Source organism: Hippoglossus stenolepis, chromosome 13 (genome assembly GCF_022539355.2).
Source record: "Hippoglossus stenolepis isolate QCI-W04-F060 chromosome 13, HSTE1.2, whole genome shotgun sequence".
Taxonomy (NCBI): domain Eukaryota; kingdom Metazoa; phylum Chordata; class Actinopteri; order Pleuronectiformes; family Pleuronectidae; genus Hippoglossus; species Hippoglossus stenolepis.
In genome coordinates, this window is record NC_061495.1 from 9,069,579 (window position 1) to 9,088,858 (window position 19,280).

At 42.6% G+C, this 19,280-nt stretch overlaps 2 protein-coding genes across 5 annotated transcripts; one reads left to right on the forward strand and one right to left on the reverse strand.

Moving 5' to 3' along the window:
- Positions 1–4,185: 4,185 nt before the first annotated feature.
- Positions 4,186–8,830, reverse strand: c13h3orf38 (chromosome 13 C3orf38 homolog). Its single transcript, XM_035175573.2, has 4 exons — positions 8,634–8,830; positions 7,136–7,302; positions 6,443–6,663; positions 4,186–6,252 (listed from the first exon to the last, which is right to left on the reverse strand). The coding sequence occupies exons 1-4, from the start codon at positions 8,758–8,760 to the stop codon at positions 5,889–5,891; spliced, it is 879 nt and encodes a 292-aa protein (XP_035031464.1). The 5' UTR covers positions 8,761–8,830; the 3' UTR covers positions 4,186–5,888.
- A 519-nt stretch (positions 8,831–9,349) lies between these two features.
- Positions 9,350–19,221, forward strand: zgc:152951 (uncharacterized protein LOC569013 homolog). Of its 4 annotated transcripts, none has more exons than XM_035174224.2 (11): positions 9,351–9,609; positions 10,762–11,012; positions 11,152–11,269; positions 12,657–12,809; positions 12,966–13,160; positions 13,965–14,038; positions 14,798–14,995; positions 15,276–15,413; positions 15,501–15,590; positions 15,773–15,916; positions 16,138–19,221. In XM_035174224.2, exons 2-11 carry the CDS (start codon positions 10,773–10,775, stop codon positions 16,264–16,266), a joined length of 1,479 nt encoding a protein of 492 aa, XP_035030115.1. In that variant the 5' UTR covers positions 9,351–9,609; positions 10,762–10,772; the 3' UTR covers positions 16,267–19,221. The 4 variants fall into 4 exon arrangements, with proteins under 4 accessions (XP_035030118.1, XP_035030115.1, XP_035030117.1 ...); XM_035174226.2 differs by having other exon boundaries at positions 9,351–9,606; positions 10,760–11,012; XM_035174225.2 differs by having other exon boundaries at positions 9,351–9,593.
- The last annotated feature ends 59 nt before the right edge of the window (positions 19,222–19,280 follow it).

Consider the following 19,280-nt stretch of genomic DNA (forward strand, 5'->3'; position numbering starts at 1 on the left):
TATGGGAGGGTTTTACCGCTCCTCTGGTCGGCTTAGTGGCTGCAGAGGAGCCGCACTCGGTTTGTCACTCTCAACTTTGAAGGATCAAAAGCTACACGTTAATGATAGCACTGAGGATTCTGTGAACATTACCTGCAAACAGCCACACATTTTGAGCCACGTGATCTGTTATCGTGGATCGAGCGCCAGTTTGAAATATTTAAATTGCCTGATATTTTTCATACAACAGATAAATACACCGCACACACACTCAGTTATTTTCATGTCTGCTCATTAAGAACAGGTTTTCAAATCTAAGACTCTCATCAGTATTGCCACTAAGCTACTGAACTTCATTTAATTAGGCTCCATTTGCTTGGTGGTGGAAATGTTTGCGTATGAGCTTGAAAATTTGATGAGTCAAGGATAATAATATGGCTTGATGTTGATTTTGTTTTTTCCAAACCAATTCTGAACAAAGTCCTTGGCACTGCTATAATTATGAGGCCACCCTGCCGGCCCAGATGTTGGGACTTTAGCAGATGTGCTCCACCTGCTGTGATGAGGACACTGACTTATGACCAGCGGGTCAGAGCATCTTTCTTCTTGTCCCCTGCCTTACAAAGAGAGACCCGCCCAGGTGGAATCAGACACACACCACAGCTGCTAATGACATTCACATGGCCAGCTATTGACAACACAGAGGATGTTTGCATCTGTGCATTGAAAACATGTAAAAAATATATATATAACCCACATATAGGTATTATATTGAACCATAATGACAGTGTTATGTTTGTCCTCAGAATGAATAGAATCTGCTCAAACAAATCAATTTAAAAAATATTGGCTATTTCACACTATACATCAAATGCAAGGATGTGTGTGTCCAAATGCATGTATTCCTGTCCATGCATGTTTCTGTGTGTGGTTGTATGTGTGTGTGCCTGTCTAAAGGCAGCTCCGGTGGTGGTGGCTTCCTGGGGAATTGAAATTAATGAGTGTAATCAGAAGCAAACAGCGAGCCAGGCAAGGGCAATTAATAGAAGCAAGGCGAGCAGAGCCGCTGGTCTGCTCGGCCAGGCATGGTTCGAGCCGAAGAGATGAAGGATTAAGATGCAACCACAGGCGAGCGCCACAGCTTTACCACAACGCAGCAGATGTCCGCGGAGGGAAGGCACTGGGAGCCTGGCACGGACACGCATCCGCCAAAGCGGCCACTCGGTCAACGCGGCCCAATACGAGCTGACAACCTCCTGGCAGTGCTCAGATAACACCATCTTCTCTGTTCAGTTCAAGAGCCAAGGGAAGGCCCTCACTGGGGGCCCCTGCACTGCATTGGAAAAGGGACACAGAGGAGCTACTATGTGCGAGAGAGAGAAACAGAGGGATGTGAAGAGATAAACAGAGAGAGACGGGGGGGAGGGTATTGTGTGCAAGCTCAACTCAAGTACATTTCAATGTGAGGGACGTTTTTTTTCGTTACCTCTGTGTTCCCTCCATGTTTGTCTGATTGAAACGTCCTTGCGTGCATGCATTCCGTCAAACATACATATTTGCTTGGGTATAAATAAACACATTGAGCCCAGCTGCCTTCAGAAAGTGCTCTGCTTGTTGTTTTCTTTAATTGATGCTAAACGAGAGTGTCACCGCCCAGGATCCTTTCACTAAGCCCTCGCTTTGTTGCCGTGAATGGCGTCCGTTCCCCCGGCGGTCTCGCATTTCCACTGTTTACGCGAGATAATGATGCATGTGTAAGGATACACCGCCAGGCCAAGAGAGGGGCTGATATGAACTGTGACGGCCGCCTCGTCAGTCCAAACCAATTTGTGTTGAAACGGAACAATGATGTCAGCTCAGACATTACGGGGGGGTGTAATGAGGAGACTGTGCCATAGAGAGGTAATCTGTGATGGACGCAGAAAATAAGAGCTCAGGCCCACTCCCAACCAGGGCTTAAAGGTCAGGTAAGGTCAAGCAACCATGAGGCCAAACCTGATTCCACACACAAGCACAATGTTGTTGAACTCATTCCCTCTTTGTGTAATGTCCTTAAAATGTAAATGTTATTACTTTACAAGCATCGTGGAGTCTAAAGTAGAACTAAACCTTTTCAGGAAATGACAACTGCTTTGTGGCAAGAAGCGACTGGACGAGAGGCTGTGATGTAACGTGTCTCTTTCTTCGGGGTATTAAAAATGATGTTTGGACACTCAGGGCATCAGTATTTAAACCCCATTAAATGACCCTGCAGTAATCCACAGCAGAAACCCCCTCCTCAGCAAAAAGATAAAGTGGAAGAATTGTGGCTTTAACACCAGTGGAAAAACTCCGTTGACCTCATTCCCTCCTCCACGAGTTATACGTGGTTGTTTCAGTGCACTTTTATTGTGTTCTGGTTTATGAAACACTGCTGGGTTGGAGGGCAAGTCCAGCAAAGTGACAAAACAACTCTGTCAATCTTTGATTGAATTCTCCTCCTAACGTGTTTTGTCAGCAGGAGAAATATCATTGCCTATTGATTGATTCTCGTCCTGTGCATAAATCCTCTCCTTTATTGTCCAGAAAAGTGCCGACTGTAGAGAGAGAGCAGTGTTAAAGGCGTCTCTGACACCGTCAGGGTACCGATAAATTACTGACACTTCAATAACTTGTGAAATACGCGCTCTTGTGCCTATGAAAGGCAACAGTTTAACGCGTCTCTCTTTTAGAAGCCCATTACTTTAATGGAGGACAATTCAAACTTGGAAAAATTTACAGTTTTTCCTCATGGCTGTGGCCAGATAGAAATTGCCCGGTAACATCAGCTCACTCATATTGCTCTTAGGAATTAACGAGTTTCCTCACGTAATAGTATTAAATGGATTTTTTCCCACTCTTTTTTTTCTTGGCCAGGGATCAAAGTCTTTCTTTCAGTCTGGTGTAGCTTGTCTGCCCTCTTCTGGCCTCATGTTGTCATGAGGTCAAGTCATGTTGGCCCATCACTGACAATATACATATACATATACACATCTATATATTTATATAGATATGTTTATGTATAAATAAATGTTATTTTGTATAAATATTAGAAAAAGTGAGTAAATAAGAATATTACTTGTAAATCCAATGAGAACATTTCAATCCTAGGAGGACGTTTAGAGTGAAAGTGAAATAAAAGAAAGTCCCAACATGAAGTGATTACTCATTTTGAATGAAATGCCACTCAACCACTTCAAGGACTCCTTGAAAAATCCAGACAAAAACCCTTGGGTGTCCCAAAGACCCACTTATAGAATGACTGCTGTAGACATTTACAGAGTTTGGCATTAACGGCTCTGTAAAGCCATCAGATTGTCAGAGAGTGAAAAATGGCAGTGGCATGAGGCGTTTAATAAAATAATCTTTGATAAGCAACAAGGCTGTTTCTGAGAGCAAAAACTAACTTCCAACCAGTCACACTCAAAGTAAGAAGTGGGGGAAAAAATGGATTGATAATTAGAGGAGAAGCCTCCATGGTTCACCACCCATAAGCTATTCCAAAGAGCCATGGATCTAAGTTTTCACATGTTTCTTTATGAGAAACACACTTCCCTATTAGAGGAGGGCAAGAAAAAGTAGAGGGGGGGGCAAGCTCTTCAGAGTCAAAACCATCACCAGACGCCACTGCAGTGGTATTACTTAACCCGTGCGTCAGAGCTGAGCCCGTGCGCCAAACCGCTTATTAAAACGCAGAGAAGCCAAGTGCCATAAAGACAGGAGGCGAGCAGCTTGTTATTATTCTTTCTGAGAGGTGAACAGGCCGAGATCAATGGCTGCAGTGGCCCCCCCCACCCCTCACCACAACTATGGCCCAGTACAGCACGGAGGGCCACGCAGCGCCGACTTATATAGTCACAGATATTAACTATTCCAGGGGCCTTTGAAAATGGCTGCCAAGAATAATTTCCCACATGTAACATTTCCCACCGAAGCCACAGAGCTATACCGGCATCGTTCTGTGCCTCACCAGACCCTGTGCGCCCCGACTGGGATGACGGAGCGGAATCAATGGAAAACCAGAGCCGCTCCATTAATAAGGAGTTCGCTCAGAGCTTGTGAAATGTATTGTAGATGAATTATTTAGTTTTGTCACATTAATGGGCCTGTGAAGAGTATCAGTTAAAAATGCTGTATTTTGCAGATGACACGCCGCTAAAAATACCAGTTAGTGAAAAAAGGCAAAGCTGCTTTTGGAATGCTTTTATTTTTTCGAAAACTAAAGGAGTCAGTCAAGGCTTCTCATTGGTTGGTGGTCAGCTTTTTCCATTAAGCTGAGGTTAATGATGAAGAGGCTGGCTCCTGGCTCGTGAGGGTGGACCTCCTGGACTGCACTGAGCTCTCTGGAATGCACTGGGGAGAGAAGACCTGCCTCTTTCCAGTTTAAGGCCAAACTCGTGGAGTTGTACACGTACGTGTGGTGTGCACGTCATATAGGATTTTAGGGATTCGAAAAAATAATAAAAATCAGATTGTCAAGTCTGATATAATGTTCATTTTCTTCGTAACCACAGCTACTGAATGCGTTTATTTTTATAAAAGATGTCTGAAATAATTTGAGTCTGGTGTTAGAGGCTGCCAGTCTATAATTACACGAGCAATCAAACCAGTCTGAGGAGTATGGAAATGATCAAATATATGAATACTGACGACAGACAAAATCGCAGCTATCAGATTTGACCTTAAGAAACTACGTCCTTATCTATTCTTACATTCTGAAAACCACAGACAGCGACTGGGCTCCTGATCAAGAGGACCCTGTGATAATGACCTAATTCAACCCGACAGTTTATATATTGTGACTTTTGAAACCATAAAAAATTACATCAACACAGTGCAACAAATGTTGGATCTTTGCAAAAGCTTTGAGCTCATTTCGAACTTGGTGAAGAAAAATGTATCTGTTCTTCTTGATTATAGTGATTTTCTTCAGGCGCTTCAACTGGAGCATCAGTTGAACTGTGAGGAGCCATTAGACTCCACTGCATTCATAAGTCATGAAATTCTAAGTAATGCTAATTCTGTTTGGATGAGGCTGAAGAAAACTTCCATCAGGCACATTTACAATTTGTGGCCAATTACACTTTGACCCACTCAGTAGAATGCGTCCCTCTGCTACGGCCCAGCAGTCCCCTTATGGAACCACATTTAAATTCACAAGGTCCGGCTTTATATTTGGATCTGCACCGAATTACAAACGCTCATAAATATACGTTTTCCAAATTTTTCATCATGATCCATGAAGCGTTCCCTGAGAAATCAATGAAAATATTGCAAAATGCCCCATCTCACAAAGTAAGAAAATAATATATTTTTTGCTTAATCCTCCTAATGAACAAACATGGACAAAAGAATAACCCTCTTGGCAGAGGTACCAGACCAAACATTTCCCCCACAGCCGTTTACCATGCCATTAAAATGTAAAAAGTTGCTGCATAGTGATACAGACGTTACTGCAGGTAATCACAATATTTCCCCCTGCAATAATGGCAATACCAAAACATAAGAGTGATTTAGCAACATGCAATACTCAAATCACCCTCATATTGCTGATGATAATTATGATGATTCTAACAGGGCATGATGAAGAGGAAAACCATTCTGTCTGTGGAACTGTGAAGATAAATGAAAAAGGAATTTTAAAAGTCGGAAACAAAATCAAAGAACATAGTTCAATGAGAGCCACAGGCCAACAAAGCACAATACGCTTTGCATCAAAGCAAAAATGCACCAGTGTCCCCCTGTACCTACCTGTACCTGTACAACCTGACCTGAATGGTATATATACGTAAAGAGAGCGGTTTCTACCAGTAGCTTGTTTAAGTCTCTATAAACAAAAGCTTGGTTTTCTGTGTTTGGGCAATTTAGACAAGTGGCGAGTAAGAGCGTCATCAAGTGCAGAGGAGCTGCAGTTCACTGGAGTTGTAAGTCAAAGCAGGCGCTGTGGCCTCCGTCCCGCCAAGAGCATCCTGCCCTCTGATTTTCAGGTTGACAAACTTGATCTTCCACTTGTTTTTTTCCAGCGGGGAGCAGATGAGGCCAAATATTTGCTCGAAGATGCCCAGGCAGGCTGAGCCTCTGTGGATGGTCCCGGCCACGGCCACCAGCACCATGCCATGGGGGGAGGCAAGTGTCCTGAGGCCATTGGGCTCCATGTTGGGGCTGAGGAGAAGGCGCTCTTCCTTGGTCAAGGCTAGGAGACGGAGGCTAACCAGTTCAGCACCCAGGAACTCCTCCATCTGTACACTGCCCGCTCTGAGGAAGACAAAAGAGAGACATAGCTTTTTCTCATGTGAGGTTGATTTGGGGTTGTTTTTCCCTCTGCTAACATTTTCAGTTCACCTGTAAGAAAACTGAAATCGGCAAATGCTGATATAAATACAAAAAAATTATAAAATTCTTAATTTAAATTATGTCTCCATCTATTTATTACTGGTGTTCTTACCTGGCGAGGAGACGCAGCTTCACATCTGGCCAGAAGTGCTGCGGCCCCCAGTCCTGAGGCGGCTGACCCAGTGAGGGGTTCTGGCTGTTCAGGAGCTGGAAGAACCACTGGCAGAACTGCTGGCCGAGGAGCTGAGGGTCAAAACCCACCTTAGCCTTCAAGCTCAGGTCATCAGATGTTGTCTCATCTGTCTCTCCTTGAGGTCTTTTATCAACCACGGCCTTAAAGGAATGATAAGTTAGTTAACACAAACAATATTTGCCTCAAGTACCTGTCAGTAGACATGCTCCAGTTAGACCTGCTACGCAGACAACAATTACATTTGCAGCTGCAGATTAATTACTTCTGCCAAAGAGGTTATGTTTTCATTTGTCTGTTTGTCTGTCTGTAAATTAGCAGGATTATGCAAAAACTACTGAACAGATTATCACATAACTTGGTGGAAGGATGCTGTGTGGGTCAGGAAAGAACCCATAAAATGTTGGTGTAGATCCGGATCAGGAGGCAGATCCAGGGTTTTTTCATATTATTTCAAAAAGCCTTCAATTTATGTATTGTCTACGCTGCCTTACTTTGCGATTGTTATACCTGACCATCCACCCCAACCTAGCTATCCCCATCTGACCTTTCTCCACATACTCAACCACAACGGCATGTTAGGGCTGAGTGTCTCGACCTCCTTTCCGTGTGTACCTTCCAAAGCTCCAGCGTCCTCTTCACCAGCTGGTGTTTCTCACTGTTGGGGGCCATCGCCACCCCCTCATTGGCCAGATACTTAAAAATTAGGTCCCGTTGAACTTTCTTCCTTCTCAGGAGCTCTTCTGCGTTTTTACTGAAGGACAGGATCGTTTCCGTGGCCTCTGTTTGAACAGATGGACACAGGGACTATGATTATTTGATGTTACATTATCTGGACATCATGTTATTTAGGCAGAAGTGAATTTTAGAATATAGGACTAGATGGTGAATGTCCCTTGTACGTTTGTAGGTCGTCTGCACAATTTAAGTTACCAACTACCAGTAGATGTTAGCAGGTGTTAGGGACATAACTTCAGTTGTGCACCTTAGCGTCATCAAGTGTTTTGGCCTTGTAAACAACGATACAGGTGGAACTTGAGGGTACACTGAGGTTAAAGGTAAATCTGATTGGCTACTGGCTTGTAGGGCAGCACGATGAAACCCATGTGCCCCGCTCAGTAGATCAGACATCATTACCGGCATCAGTGCCTTTTTAAACTGAACATTGTCCCATTTTAGAACATAGGACAAGATGGACAATGTCCCTTGTATCTTCTACTGCAGTAATTGATGCCTACCACCAGTATAGGTATATGCAAGATCACTTTTTTTCCATTCCAAAAGCGATCTACCACCCTGATATCTTCTTTCCTACGTGTGACAGTGAGTTTCAAAATACTAGATCTGAGCTAACATCGAATTTAAATATTTCTCCACAGAGAGCTGTGTGACTGCCCCAGGAGATAAACTGTGTTTACACAGTAGGGAGCTGAGGGATCAGATATAATGAGGCACTGTGAGACCGTTTGCTGCTGCTGGGTTCATCCTGAATGCCAAGTTCTCCCTTATCAACTGTGTATGTTGGCAATAGCGACAGGAGATGATGATGCTGTGACTCAAACCTGTCCATGTCTGCCCACAATATGGGCAGACATGGACAGAGTAAAGGCACTCCCGCGTTTCTGAATCTACACATTAGTTCTAACGGTCCTTAAATAAAATATAAGTGAAAGTGAAATAACACAAGATCCAGGTTGTGCTGTCCCTGGTTTCAGCTCATTCCAAACCCCCTTTAAGAAAAATGGCATGTTTTTAATAAATCTGCAACTTAGCATCTCCACAGAGAGATATTATTTGACTCACTGAAGTCTTACACAGACTTCTGTGACCTAAATATCTTAATTTTCCCAAAAAGTAAATTTTTCAGTGAAGTTTTAGAATTAGGCTAGGCAACGTTTTACCTCTCAACCCAGTTCGTTTTGATGGGAAAAGACGAGAGCGAAAAGAGAAGCTATGTATTCGAAGACATTTAAATAACTACTCGAATAAACTTTTAATGTGTGTGATATAAAACTTGTGTGCACGACATTAACTTGTTACGTCTGGAAAACGAACGAAGCGGTAGCCTAGCTAGATCGCTCTTTGCCATCCGGGTACAGAGTAAAAAACGTACCTGTGGCATTTTCCACAACTATCACCTTAAAGGTCACAGTGTCACTGAGTGACAGCAGGTCGCTCTTGGACAGGAGCTTCAGTATCTCTGTGCAGCCGAGCCGCTCCGTCTCTGACAGTCCAGACATCTTTGATTTGCACTCGTGTCCTGCTGTGAAAACAGACCGTGCGGGAACAAGCGTCGGCGGGAAACAAACGTTCCGCGCTGAGCCGCCGTTGCAACTGTAAGCAGGACAGTAGGATGAGCTGTGCTGCCTTTGTGGCTGTAGGAGATTTTGGATTTCTTGAAAATGAAACTAACATTAACTGCACGTGTATGGCTCATTTACTTTCCTCTGGTCATGTATTCATGGACCAATGTTGATACTCCCCTGGTTGCATCTGAGGAGAGAGCATTGCAATATATACACATTGTGGAATTTGGCTAATTGTATTGAAAGTACACAAAACACAAGGAGCTAAGCCTCTCACTTCTATGTCAAAATGAAACTGCAATCAAAACCTAACAATCCCTTTTTTTAATTTGCAACAAAAATTTGGCAAAACCATAAAAACATTCTCATTCACAAGACACAGCAGTGTGGTACACTTGCTGTTGTGTTTTCTCATTTGCAGTTTTGCAAATTACTTTTTTAAATTTGCGTTTGCCTTTTTTCGATCTGACCTTGGCAATTTGCATTTCGAAGGGGGCACCATCCACCAGCGCTAGACATTCGTTAAACGTACGAGCAGCTCGTGAAGGCACCACGGGGACAGCAGCCATGAAGCAGTCCCTCTGCTCAGAGCCTCAGTGACAGTGATGATGAAACACTTTGTTCAGCAGCTTCTTCATGTCGCTGCAGAACAGCACCAGGCTCGTTCCATCCGCTGCTGCATGAGCTAATAGGTGCAGATCATCCGGACCAAGAGGATCTGCGGGGTCCCTTCATTTTGTTTTCCCGTTCCAAGCTGCGGAGCTGAGGTAAAAAAAAAAAAAGGTAACGCAACATTACTGCTGTTGTCATCTGCTAATATATTCGCATCAGCACAGTTTAGCTCCTTCAGGGAACAGTGAACACTTACATGGTAACATCTCGCGTTTTATAAGGATTTAGTCTGTGTTTGTGTTGTCTCTCATATTCCGGTTCAGTCCAGTCCCATTCAGAACTCCGTAAACAAAGTTGGCAGTTTAATTTAGACGCGCCGTTTGCAAAGGTTCATCCTCCTTTATATTAATTTAAATGCGTTATTTCTGCAACTATAAATATCACTCTATAAATCGGGGGTTACCTTGCATGTACTTTTAATCTCCTAATTTAAAAGCCTCATTTGTTTCTGTTCTGTCATCTACCATAAAATCGCTATCAGTATCTTCTTAATTTAATACATTTACAGGGGATTGCTGTGATATTTCTACATGTAGTAAGCAGTTATTCACCAATTCCAAACAAGTTTTGCTCAGGAATTCCCATGCATGTTAATTACTGAGGTATTGGATACTTATTTTATTACAATAGCTCATAAACAACTTCATCAAAAGAGCTGAAGTGTAAAGAAGTCAGGACACAACCTCTTGGTTCGTTGTTATGTTTACATTCTGAGGGGCAGCACAGGGAATTGATAAGCCTGGACTGATAACTGACTTTTACTCTAAGGAAATGTTCAGAAATTAGCAGGAAGGAAATTGTGTCATTCATTTACCAAGTCCTCGGTATTATTGCCTCCATACAAGATAAGGAAATAGTTTCACCCTCATGAGTAAGGGCAGAGAAAAAAATCGGTCAATCAGGAAGTGTGTATATACCAGACAAATAAGGGCACAACTTTTTTTCTTTTTATTTATATTTAAACTTGGTTAAACTGTAAAAATAGCGAGCCTCAATTACATTCGTATGTCATAAGGGTTTGATAACGACATCTGAATAACGTGGGCTTGCACACGTACACAAATACACACAAGAGAACAAAGTTAAGTTTAAGGCTTCGGGCCAAAAGGTGTTGTCAGTATGCTCGTCCTGTTTGCTCACCATTGCTCCATAGCTCAGGTCAGAGAAAACAAGAACAGCAGATAGTGACTGAAACCCATGGAGCTCAGCAGACTTTCTCTGGACAACTGAAACTGAAAACTCTTGGCTCTCTTGACTTGTCAGTGCTGCTGCAGATGGGGGAGTTTTCAAGCCGTGCTCTGGGACGGGTAACCGTGTACTCCATCCAGGGCTGCCCACACTGTGTCCAGGCTAAGGCCACCCTCGGGCGTCTGGAGGTGCCAGTATGTGACGTGGACTTGGGGAGGCATCCAGAGCTGAGAGCGGCAGTGAAGGAGCTTACAGGACGCAGCTCAGTCCCTCAGATCTTCTTCAACAATGTTCATGTTGGCGGCAACGATGACCTGCAGAAATTGGTGAGGAGGAGGAGGAGAGTCACCCGGTGAACTTAGTGTTCTGTACTGTGTATTAATCAACAGTGTCAAAATCTGCTGGTATTCAAATTTGTGTCTAAACTTATTAGTTTGGGTCTTGTATCTTGTTCCATTTGTTCAGGCTCCTGAGGAGCTTCAGAGATTGGTGAGTCTGGTCAAGGAGGAGCCTCTTCCAGCAGATGCTCCGCCTGTGCCAGAGAAGAGCCAATCAGAGGAAGCAGCTGGAGAGACCGATGGAGGTGAGAGGTTTAATTACTCAGACAATCAGTTTTATCACAAATAGCTGATGCATTAGGTGAATGTGTTCTGCCTCTTTTGCTCTCCACATTGACTGTTTACCTGCGGACAACCAAAGCTTGCTCAAACGTGATTGACCATTCTAGAAACGGAAACCAGACGTCTGGCTCCTGATCTTGTCGCCCTCCTACAGATATGCATATTCCCATGTAGAATCTGTTATAGAGATCAGCACCTCGGCAACTCATGTACCTAAAAAGTTGTTGTTCCGACCTGAACTGGCGTTAGAAAGGAACAACTTTTCCCGATTATTCCGACACCACATGAACACACAGTTAGAGTGAACCGTAGTCAGGTGGGCTGGTTTCACACAGTAAACTTTGCATGGAAGTGAACCAAGAACAGTTAGAGATTATATAATATGGCCATATATGGACAGGTTTGAGTCACAGCATCATCGTCTCCTGTCGCTATTGCCAACATACACAGTTGATAATGGAGAACTTGGCATTCAGGATGAACCCAGCAGCAGCAAACTGTCTCACAGTGCCTCATTATATCTGATCCCTCAGCTCCCTACTGTGTAAACACAGTTTATCTCCTGGGGCAGTCACACAGCTCTCTGTGGAGAAATATTTAAATTCGATGTTAGCTCAGATCTAGTATTTTGAAACTCATTGTCACTCGTAGGAAGTCAAGATCAAATAGTGATTCTAGTCACATTGCTGCCATTGTTGAGATGCCATCAGCAACAGTCTATAATTTCAGCTCCGACTGCCAGTTATTTGACAATGGGTGTTGACAGAAGCAGTTTTGTCCTGTAAGTGAGGTGCCTGCAAATTCTGTTTGCCCTCATTTAAGTTAAATCTCAATTTTTTTCTTCAGTATTGGTTGGCAGTTCAGCCTAATATATCAATTTGTGACTGTAAATGATTAAATCAAGAGCACAAAACCGACACCTGTTCCAAAAGATAATAATTTCAAGGGCACAAATTAGTTTTTCTTTCCTGTCATGAAGGAGTTGTGCAGAGGTCAATCTCTATATATAATTTAGAGACAGTCTTATTTCGATACCAGCATCAGAGAAGCCTCTGATACTGCTAAAAATACCAGGTAGGGCATCGTTGAGTACATAAATCTATGGACAGATCCGATACCACTTATTAAATATAGCCTGAAAGAAAATATATGTTATATGTAGAGCAGCTGTGTAAAAACAGTTGACCCAAGTCAGGTCAACTTCCATAAAACCAGATACATATTTCCTTCTTTTTCTCATGATCGACTGCATTAGTTCCCATAATCTTTCTTTCTTCCATGTGGGTTTTGAACATGTGTGTTTTCTGCTTGTTTGTACATGTGCGGCTTCTTATATTCCTGCCCTCAAAGAGTTTATGTGTGAGAAAGATGAGTTGGCCGACCTGGTACAGGACCTCAAACATGGCAGTGTTATTGGCAGTCAAAGGAGGGGGCTGTCTGTTTACAAAAAGAGCTTCTCCGGCGATCAGCTGGTAGACTGGCTGCAGAAAGAGAAGGGCTTGGGTAAGTACGGCTGCAGTAAAACCGGTTTTCTTTGTTGTGGTTGTTTGATCTCGTAGACGTCAATAGAGCAATCTGGAAACTCTTTGAACTATCTCAGGGTGTCCTGATTCACACTGAGATCTGTGCACTTACTGACTGTGGTCATGTGTGTGGTAGCCAGGGCTGAGGCCTGTAGCACTGGACAGGCATTGTTGCAGAAGAAGTACATGGTCAGTGTGCGTGGCTGTGGGCAGCAGGATGGCGGTTTTGGAGAAGGGGAAAACGCCACTGACGCACTGTACAGGCTGCTGGAGGATGACCCTCATTCAGCCCTCAACGCAGGACAGACTGCCGGCTGCAGTGTCAAACCGGGTAGGTCAGGACTGGACCGGGCTTTGGACACAAACACACATCGCACTCCAGGATGAAGGCACTGAGAGCGTGGCCTTTTGTGGCTCCTCTAACCCCTGTCCCTTCTTGGCTGCTGGCTTTTGGGTTCGCTTGGGTTTGCGTGTAATGACAGTAAAGGTTATGTCGGTAAGAGCTGAAATGGGGGTTAATGATATACATGATAGCTGCTTGACATCATGAGCTTCACATTGTGTATGGTGGCTGTGTTCCAGTATGAGCATGTACGTCTGTTACTAACCTTGATATCTCTAGAATTTAGAAAATAAGTACATAAATAACATTAATCAGGGTTAGGGTTAAATTTGAATATGATCTAGTCTTAGCTTAAGATATATAAACACAACAAAAAAAGCTACAACCTGATCATGTATATCATTCAATCCCAATTTCAAAACCCTGTTCTGTCAGATTACTACTTGTTTAGCTTTCAAGTCATTCTTAAATGTTGTGTTTTCTTCTGCAGTGGTGATGAAGCATTTCTTCTGGCTCTGTGTTGTTGTATTTGTTACTGAATGAATGTTGCACCCCCTCCAGCGGCTAACTAATAAGCTAACCTGTGCTTTTCTAAGCGTGTTGTTCTGCTCAGCCGGTTTCCTCTTGAAATGTATCTGCAACGCTCTCTTCTCACAGGTCATGATTCCTAATAATACCATAATTTGTTCTACTTCATGCTCTTGAATATGTAAAACATTTTTTAACCATCCCTCTCTCTCTCTCTCTCTCTCTCTCTCTCTCTCTCTCTCTCTCTCTCTCTCTCCCTCTTAGCTGCGGAGCTCTCTCTGCTTTTACGGGAGATGATTCTGAAACTGTTCTCTGAGCATCTCTCTGCCGACGGCAAGGTAATGGCCTTGTTGACTGTGGAGGGATTCTGACTCACTGAGTGTTTTCATCTGTAACTGTTCTGTAACTGCGAAGTTTATGTTTGAATCTGAGGAATTGAATGTGTACAAAGCAAATACCTGAACACACATCTGCCATTTAAGACACATGTTCAATTTAATGCCTCCACGCTGGCGGCAAACAGTGGGCGGACGCATCATGTTTTCGGGTTGTACGTCCGTCCACCCTTTTCTTGTGAACACGATATCTCATCAGGGAATTTCTTCAAGTTTGATACAAACAGTTAGACTCAAGGATCAACTGAGTCGATTTCGGTGGTCATAGGTCAATGTCACTGTGACCTCACAAAAAGGTTTTGCCTCGTGAATGCATTGTCTTAAGAATGCCTCGAGATAATCCTTGCACAACTGCTAACTTGATAACTTTCAGACATGCACTGAACTCCAGATAATCTGTATGGGGCTGTATGTGAGAACACAAATTCTACTGCCAGCCCCCTCCTAAGAACTCTGGACATATTATCCGCAGGATTCACCATGAGCCAGTCGGCATTTTGCTAACATTGCTAACACACGTCGGAGGCAGAACTAAAAAACACAAAAAGAATACAAATATCTCAGGGTGAAAAAGAGGTGTCAAACAGGTAGAAGACACAGACGATGTCGACAGAAGATGTCAACAAGATTCAAGAGCTGGTCTAGTTTGTTTAACTCCTGAACATTTGGCGACACTGAGTGTGTATATATGTGCTCTTACAGTCTGTGGACTACAAAGGCATGTCGTCGAACCCTGCGTTCGAGCGTTACTCTGAGCTGGCCATACAGCTGCAGAGGGTGGAGCTGCTGTCACTGAGCCGGGAGGAGAAGCTGGCCTTCTTCATCAACACCTACAATGCACTCGTCATCCACGGGTTCCTCCGCCTGGGGCCCCCCACCAACATGTGGTCAAGATACAGAGTAAGATAACACAGCTGCACTCAGAGTTAGAACACTGTTTTCAAAACCCTCATATGTTTGGAAATACTTCTTCTGTTTCAAAATACAGGTTCAGCTGATATTTCTACTCTTTTTTTTTTTGGACTGTCTTTCATTAATGACATTATAAAATCATTTTATGTTATCATAAAGTTGTATTTAATTATTTAATATATTCCCAATTTTTTATTTAATTTGATTTTAGCTCAACAGGAATGGATTGTATTGAATTCAACATATTTGTTTCTGTCCCCTATTATAGTTCTTCAACTATGTGAGCTACCTGATTGGAGGAGAAGTGTTCACCTTGCAGGACATCGAGAACGGCGTGCTGAGAGGGAACAAAAAGGGTCTGGCACAGTTTCGAAGGCCCTTCTCCAACACGGACCCGAGGCTTCAAGTATTCAGACATTTTGTTCAATCTCAACTGAAAATATAACGTTATTCTTTGAAATTACTCATCTTTACTTCTCCTGTCGTCCACCAGGTGGCTCTCCCAAACGCAGAGCCCCTCATTCACTTTGCCTTGAACTGTGGTGCAAAGGGCTGCCCGCCTATTAAAACGTACTCTCCACAGGTGAGTTCCAGTGCATCCGTTCATTTATTTGTATTTTTTTTATTCAAGAGTTTGGTCTTTGAGCCTGAGAGCAGGACTTACTGAGTCTTAAGTCATGAGCAGTGATCTACATTCATTGTACAAAGTATGTATTTATACTGGGAGCATGAATGAATCAGTTGTGATCTACTGAACCGTTCCAGGACATCGACAGTCAGCTCCGCATAGCAGCTGAAGCCTTCCTGGAGAACGATGACGGCTGTACGGTGGATTCTGTGAAAAAAGAAGTGCGACTCAGTCAGATATTCAAGTGGTACAAGGCCGACTTTGGAGGCACCGATGAGAACGTAGGTTTAACTCCAGCTGCTGATTTCCACCTGAAATCTCTTTTGTCTGTTATGATTTTTATTCTGTAGCATTGGAACTTTTCTAAGTTTTATTTAATTATCAGCTCTTGTGTCTAGTTACATTCAGAGTACTGCAAATTCCATCAGATAACCCCAACGGGTTTTTTCAGCCTTCAACCCATCTGTTACTCTCGCTCTGTTTTCTCCTCCCTCTCTCGTAGCTGCTGAAGTGGGTGCTGGAGCACATGGGCGACTCTCCGAAGAAGACCAGCCTGCAGGGCGTCATGTCTGCAGGCAAAACCAAGGTCACCTTCCTCCCTTATGACTGGAGCTCCAACGGCACCCACTGAGCATCTCTCTCACAAACACAACACACCCAGCTATACACTATGTCCCTTTGCATCTGTCTACTTTCTCCTGAGCTGCATCACCGTAAACATCATGCAATTATTCTTATGCAAATCAAACTGTAAAATCCAAAGGGACGCGTCTGCACTGAACTCCAGAATTGTATTTGTCTCGTACGTTAGATGTTTTTGTTTCAGGTAACGCCAAAAACAACAGGATGCCGAGCGAGCCTATTTTAGAAAACAAGACGCTCGACATTTTCTACTGCAGCGGCATATTTAATATGATGAAATGCACTTCGAATGAGTCGTAAACTTTTCGTATTGATAAAACTAATGTCAAATGATAAACTCTAAAAAACAACACATACACATCTCAAATTATTAACGATGAAATGATCGCAGAGAATTCTGCATCCTGTATTATAACAACCTCAATCATCAATATGGTTTTCATGCTTTCCAGTCCCAGTCTTTAAACAGCACGTCAGCAACTCAGGACCAATAGACGATCATGATCTTCTCAGTCCAGTTCAACACATATTTTAGGCTACTTCACATGGAGATGATAACTTTGCTGATCCAAATACTCTGCCTTGATAAGCCATATCAAAATACCTTAAAAAACACTCATTCGAGTGTAGTGGTCTGCAGATTGTCCACAGAGCCAGTCCATTATTCCGGCAGCGTCTTCAGTCGCCACATCTCCACCTTCGTGAACTGGATCCAGGCCCTGAATTAAAATACTGTGTCCATGTTTTAAGAGACACAGAAAGATGCAGTGCTCAGACTTTTGCATGTCTTGGATCTGTTTTTATTCCTAACCCACTGTTGGCATTTTGGTTCTCCCTCTCCTCTACATCATCGTCCACCCTCCCTTTCTAATCCAGGTCTTCCATTTGAAATTGCAGAAGTGCTACAACTGTGTTTTTTCAGCACAGGTATTTATTAAGAAATTTAATAATATTGTGAATAATGGAAACATATGTCCAAGCTGCACCCACTCGGGATGCACTCTATCAATCTACATGTCTATCACCAACTCTGCTGTTGAAATATATTTGTACTTTTTCACAAAGAAAAATGTTGTCGCAATAATGTTCTGTGTTTATTTGACTATTTATTCCTGCATGTCTGCACATTTTTTTTGTTGTTGTTGCTAAAATCCGAAGCAATTAAATGTAGCAGTTTAAGACTCAATTCAGTTTGAGTTTTCCACTTGTCAGTTCAGTTTCCACTTTAGACTGTATATCAAGATGGACAACGTGTCTCCATTTCCTCCCACAATCCAGAAATGAAGCTAAAATATCATGGATACGAATGTCACCACCTTGTGTCTGCACAGTAACAAACAGGGAGTGGAGCCCGGGTATCAAGGTCCCATCGATACACACCCTGGACAAATCACGAGTCAGTCTCAGCTGTCAATCAATATGTTTTACTATGTTTTTCATAGCATTAAATAACCAATCAAATCAAATCTTACTGGAAAAAACGAACATGGAAAACATCACAGTGACAGGAGCAACCTAAAATGACAGAAACCATCACAAAAATGTATATGACGTGTGGTTTGACTTTTAAGTTTGGTCCTTGTCCCACCCATTAACATGGAGGAGGCAGTATCTATGGCCTGTACTGCAGCCAGCTACCAGGGGGCAATCCAGACACTTTTGGGGAGCAGTCATGTCGTCCATCGTTACAGTCTATGGTTTCCACCTAAACACGGAAATGTTACTTAATTGGCTTTCCATTTTACCTGGCCTTAAAACAATCACTTGTTTTCAACATGATGCATTTTTCTTTGTGATTTCCCACACACTCACTTATTATAACTTAACGGTTAAAGGAAATGTGTGACTTTGAAAATCTTTCATTAAGTGATCTTTCCACAATTTCTGACTTTATCTCAGGTCAAAGGAAAATGTGAGTGGAAATGATTCAAGTGTTCGATGTCAGCATGTCGTTCCTGCTGTTTCACCTCATTCTGTATCTTCTACATTTGTTTGCAAATAATTGTATGCACGCCTGCACATGACTGTACATGTTACTGTGCATTAGTTTCTGTCCATAGGCTACAAGCGTCACCAAAGCAAAACAGTTTACTGAGCATGTGTTATAACTGGAATGCATTAGCTGCATGAAATATTGTAAAAGCCTCTGTGCTTGAAGGCCTGTCGCAGGGCTGCCTCTGAGTCGTATCAACAGTCTGCACTTTGTCTTTCTCTGCGACAATGGACCTTTGGCTTTATTAACTGATAGACTCAGATTAATATATGAAGGGAGGACACAATGGCTAAATTGAACAGAAAAAAAGGTTGTACTATACCTCAGGGGTTTTCAAAGTCTGACACGGTCGGCCTTCCCTCAGACAAAACATGGGAAATTGCGCCCCCTTCCTCTCATCTTAGTTTGTATTGCTTAGTTTTGCTCAATACCTGGATGCCAATAGCATCATGGTTGTGCTTTTTGATCCCACAGACACTCAACAGTTGAGTCAAGAAAGCCTAATATTGCTGTTTGACATACGGTAACTTCATATTGCACCCAGTTATTAGTTTATGACTGGGAAAGTGGGAAAAACTACTAAACTACTGAATTTCTGAATGATCTCTTAAACCAAATCACACATATGTAGGCTACATATATGATAACTAATGTTATTTCACTTTAATAAACTGAGGCAAACATCCCTGAAACCGTTGGAGCCCCCCTGGGGAGGCCTGCCTCACACTTTGAAAACCTCTGTACTACTTAATTTATGATGTAATTTATGATATTGTATTTTTTTAGAATGATCTCATGTAACAGGTATTTGATGCAAAAACAGTTTTTTAAAAAAAGCAATTCTAATATAATCATTCTATTTTCCTCTAACCTGGGGTTTATTGAAGCAATATGTTTATGGTTAGTAAATATGCAACACGGAACTATACAATAAAGTCTATACTGAGTTAATCTGCTTTCTCATTTACTGTATCAGCTCATTACCTCCACCATTACTGCTACTGAAGTAC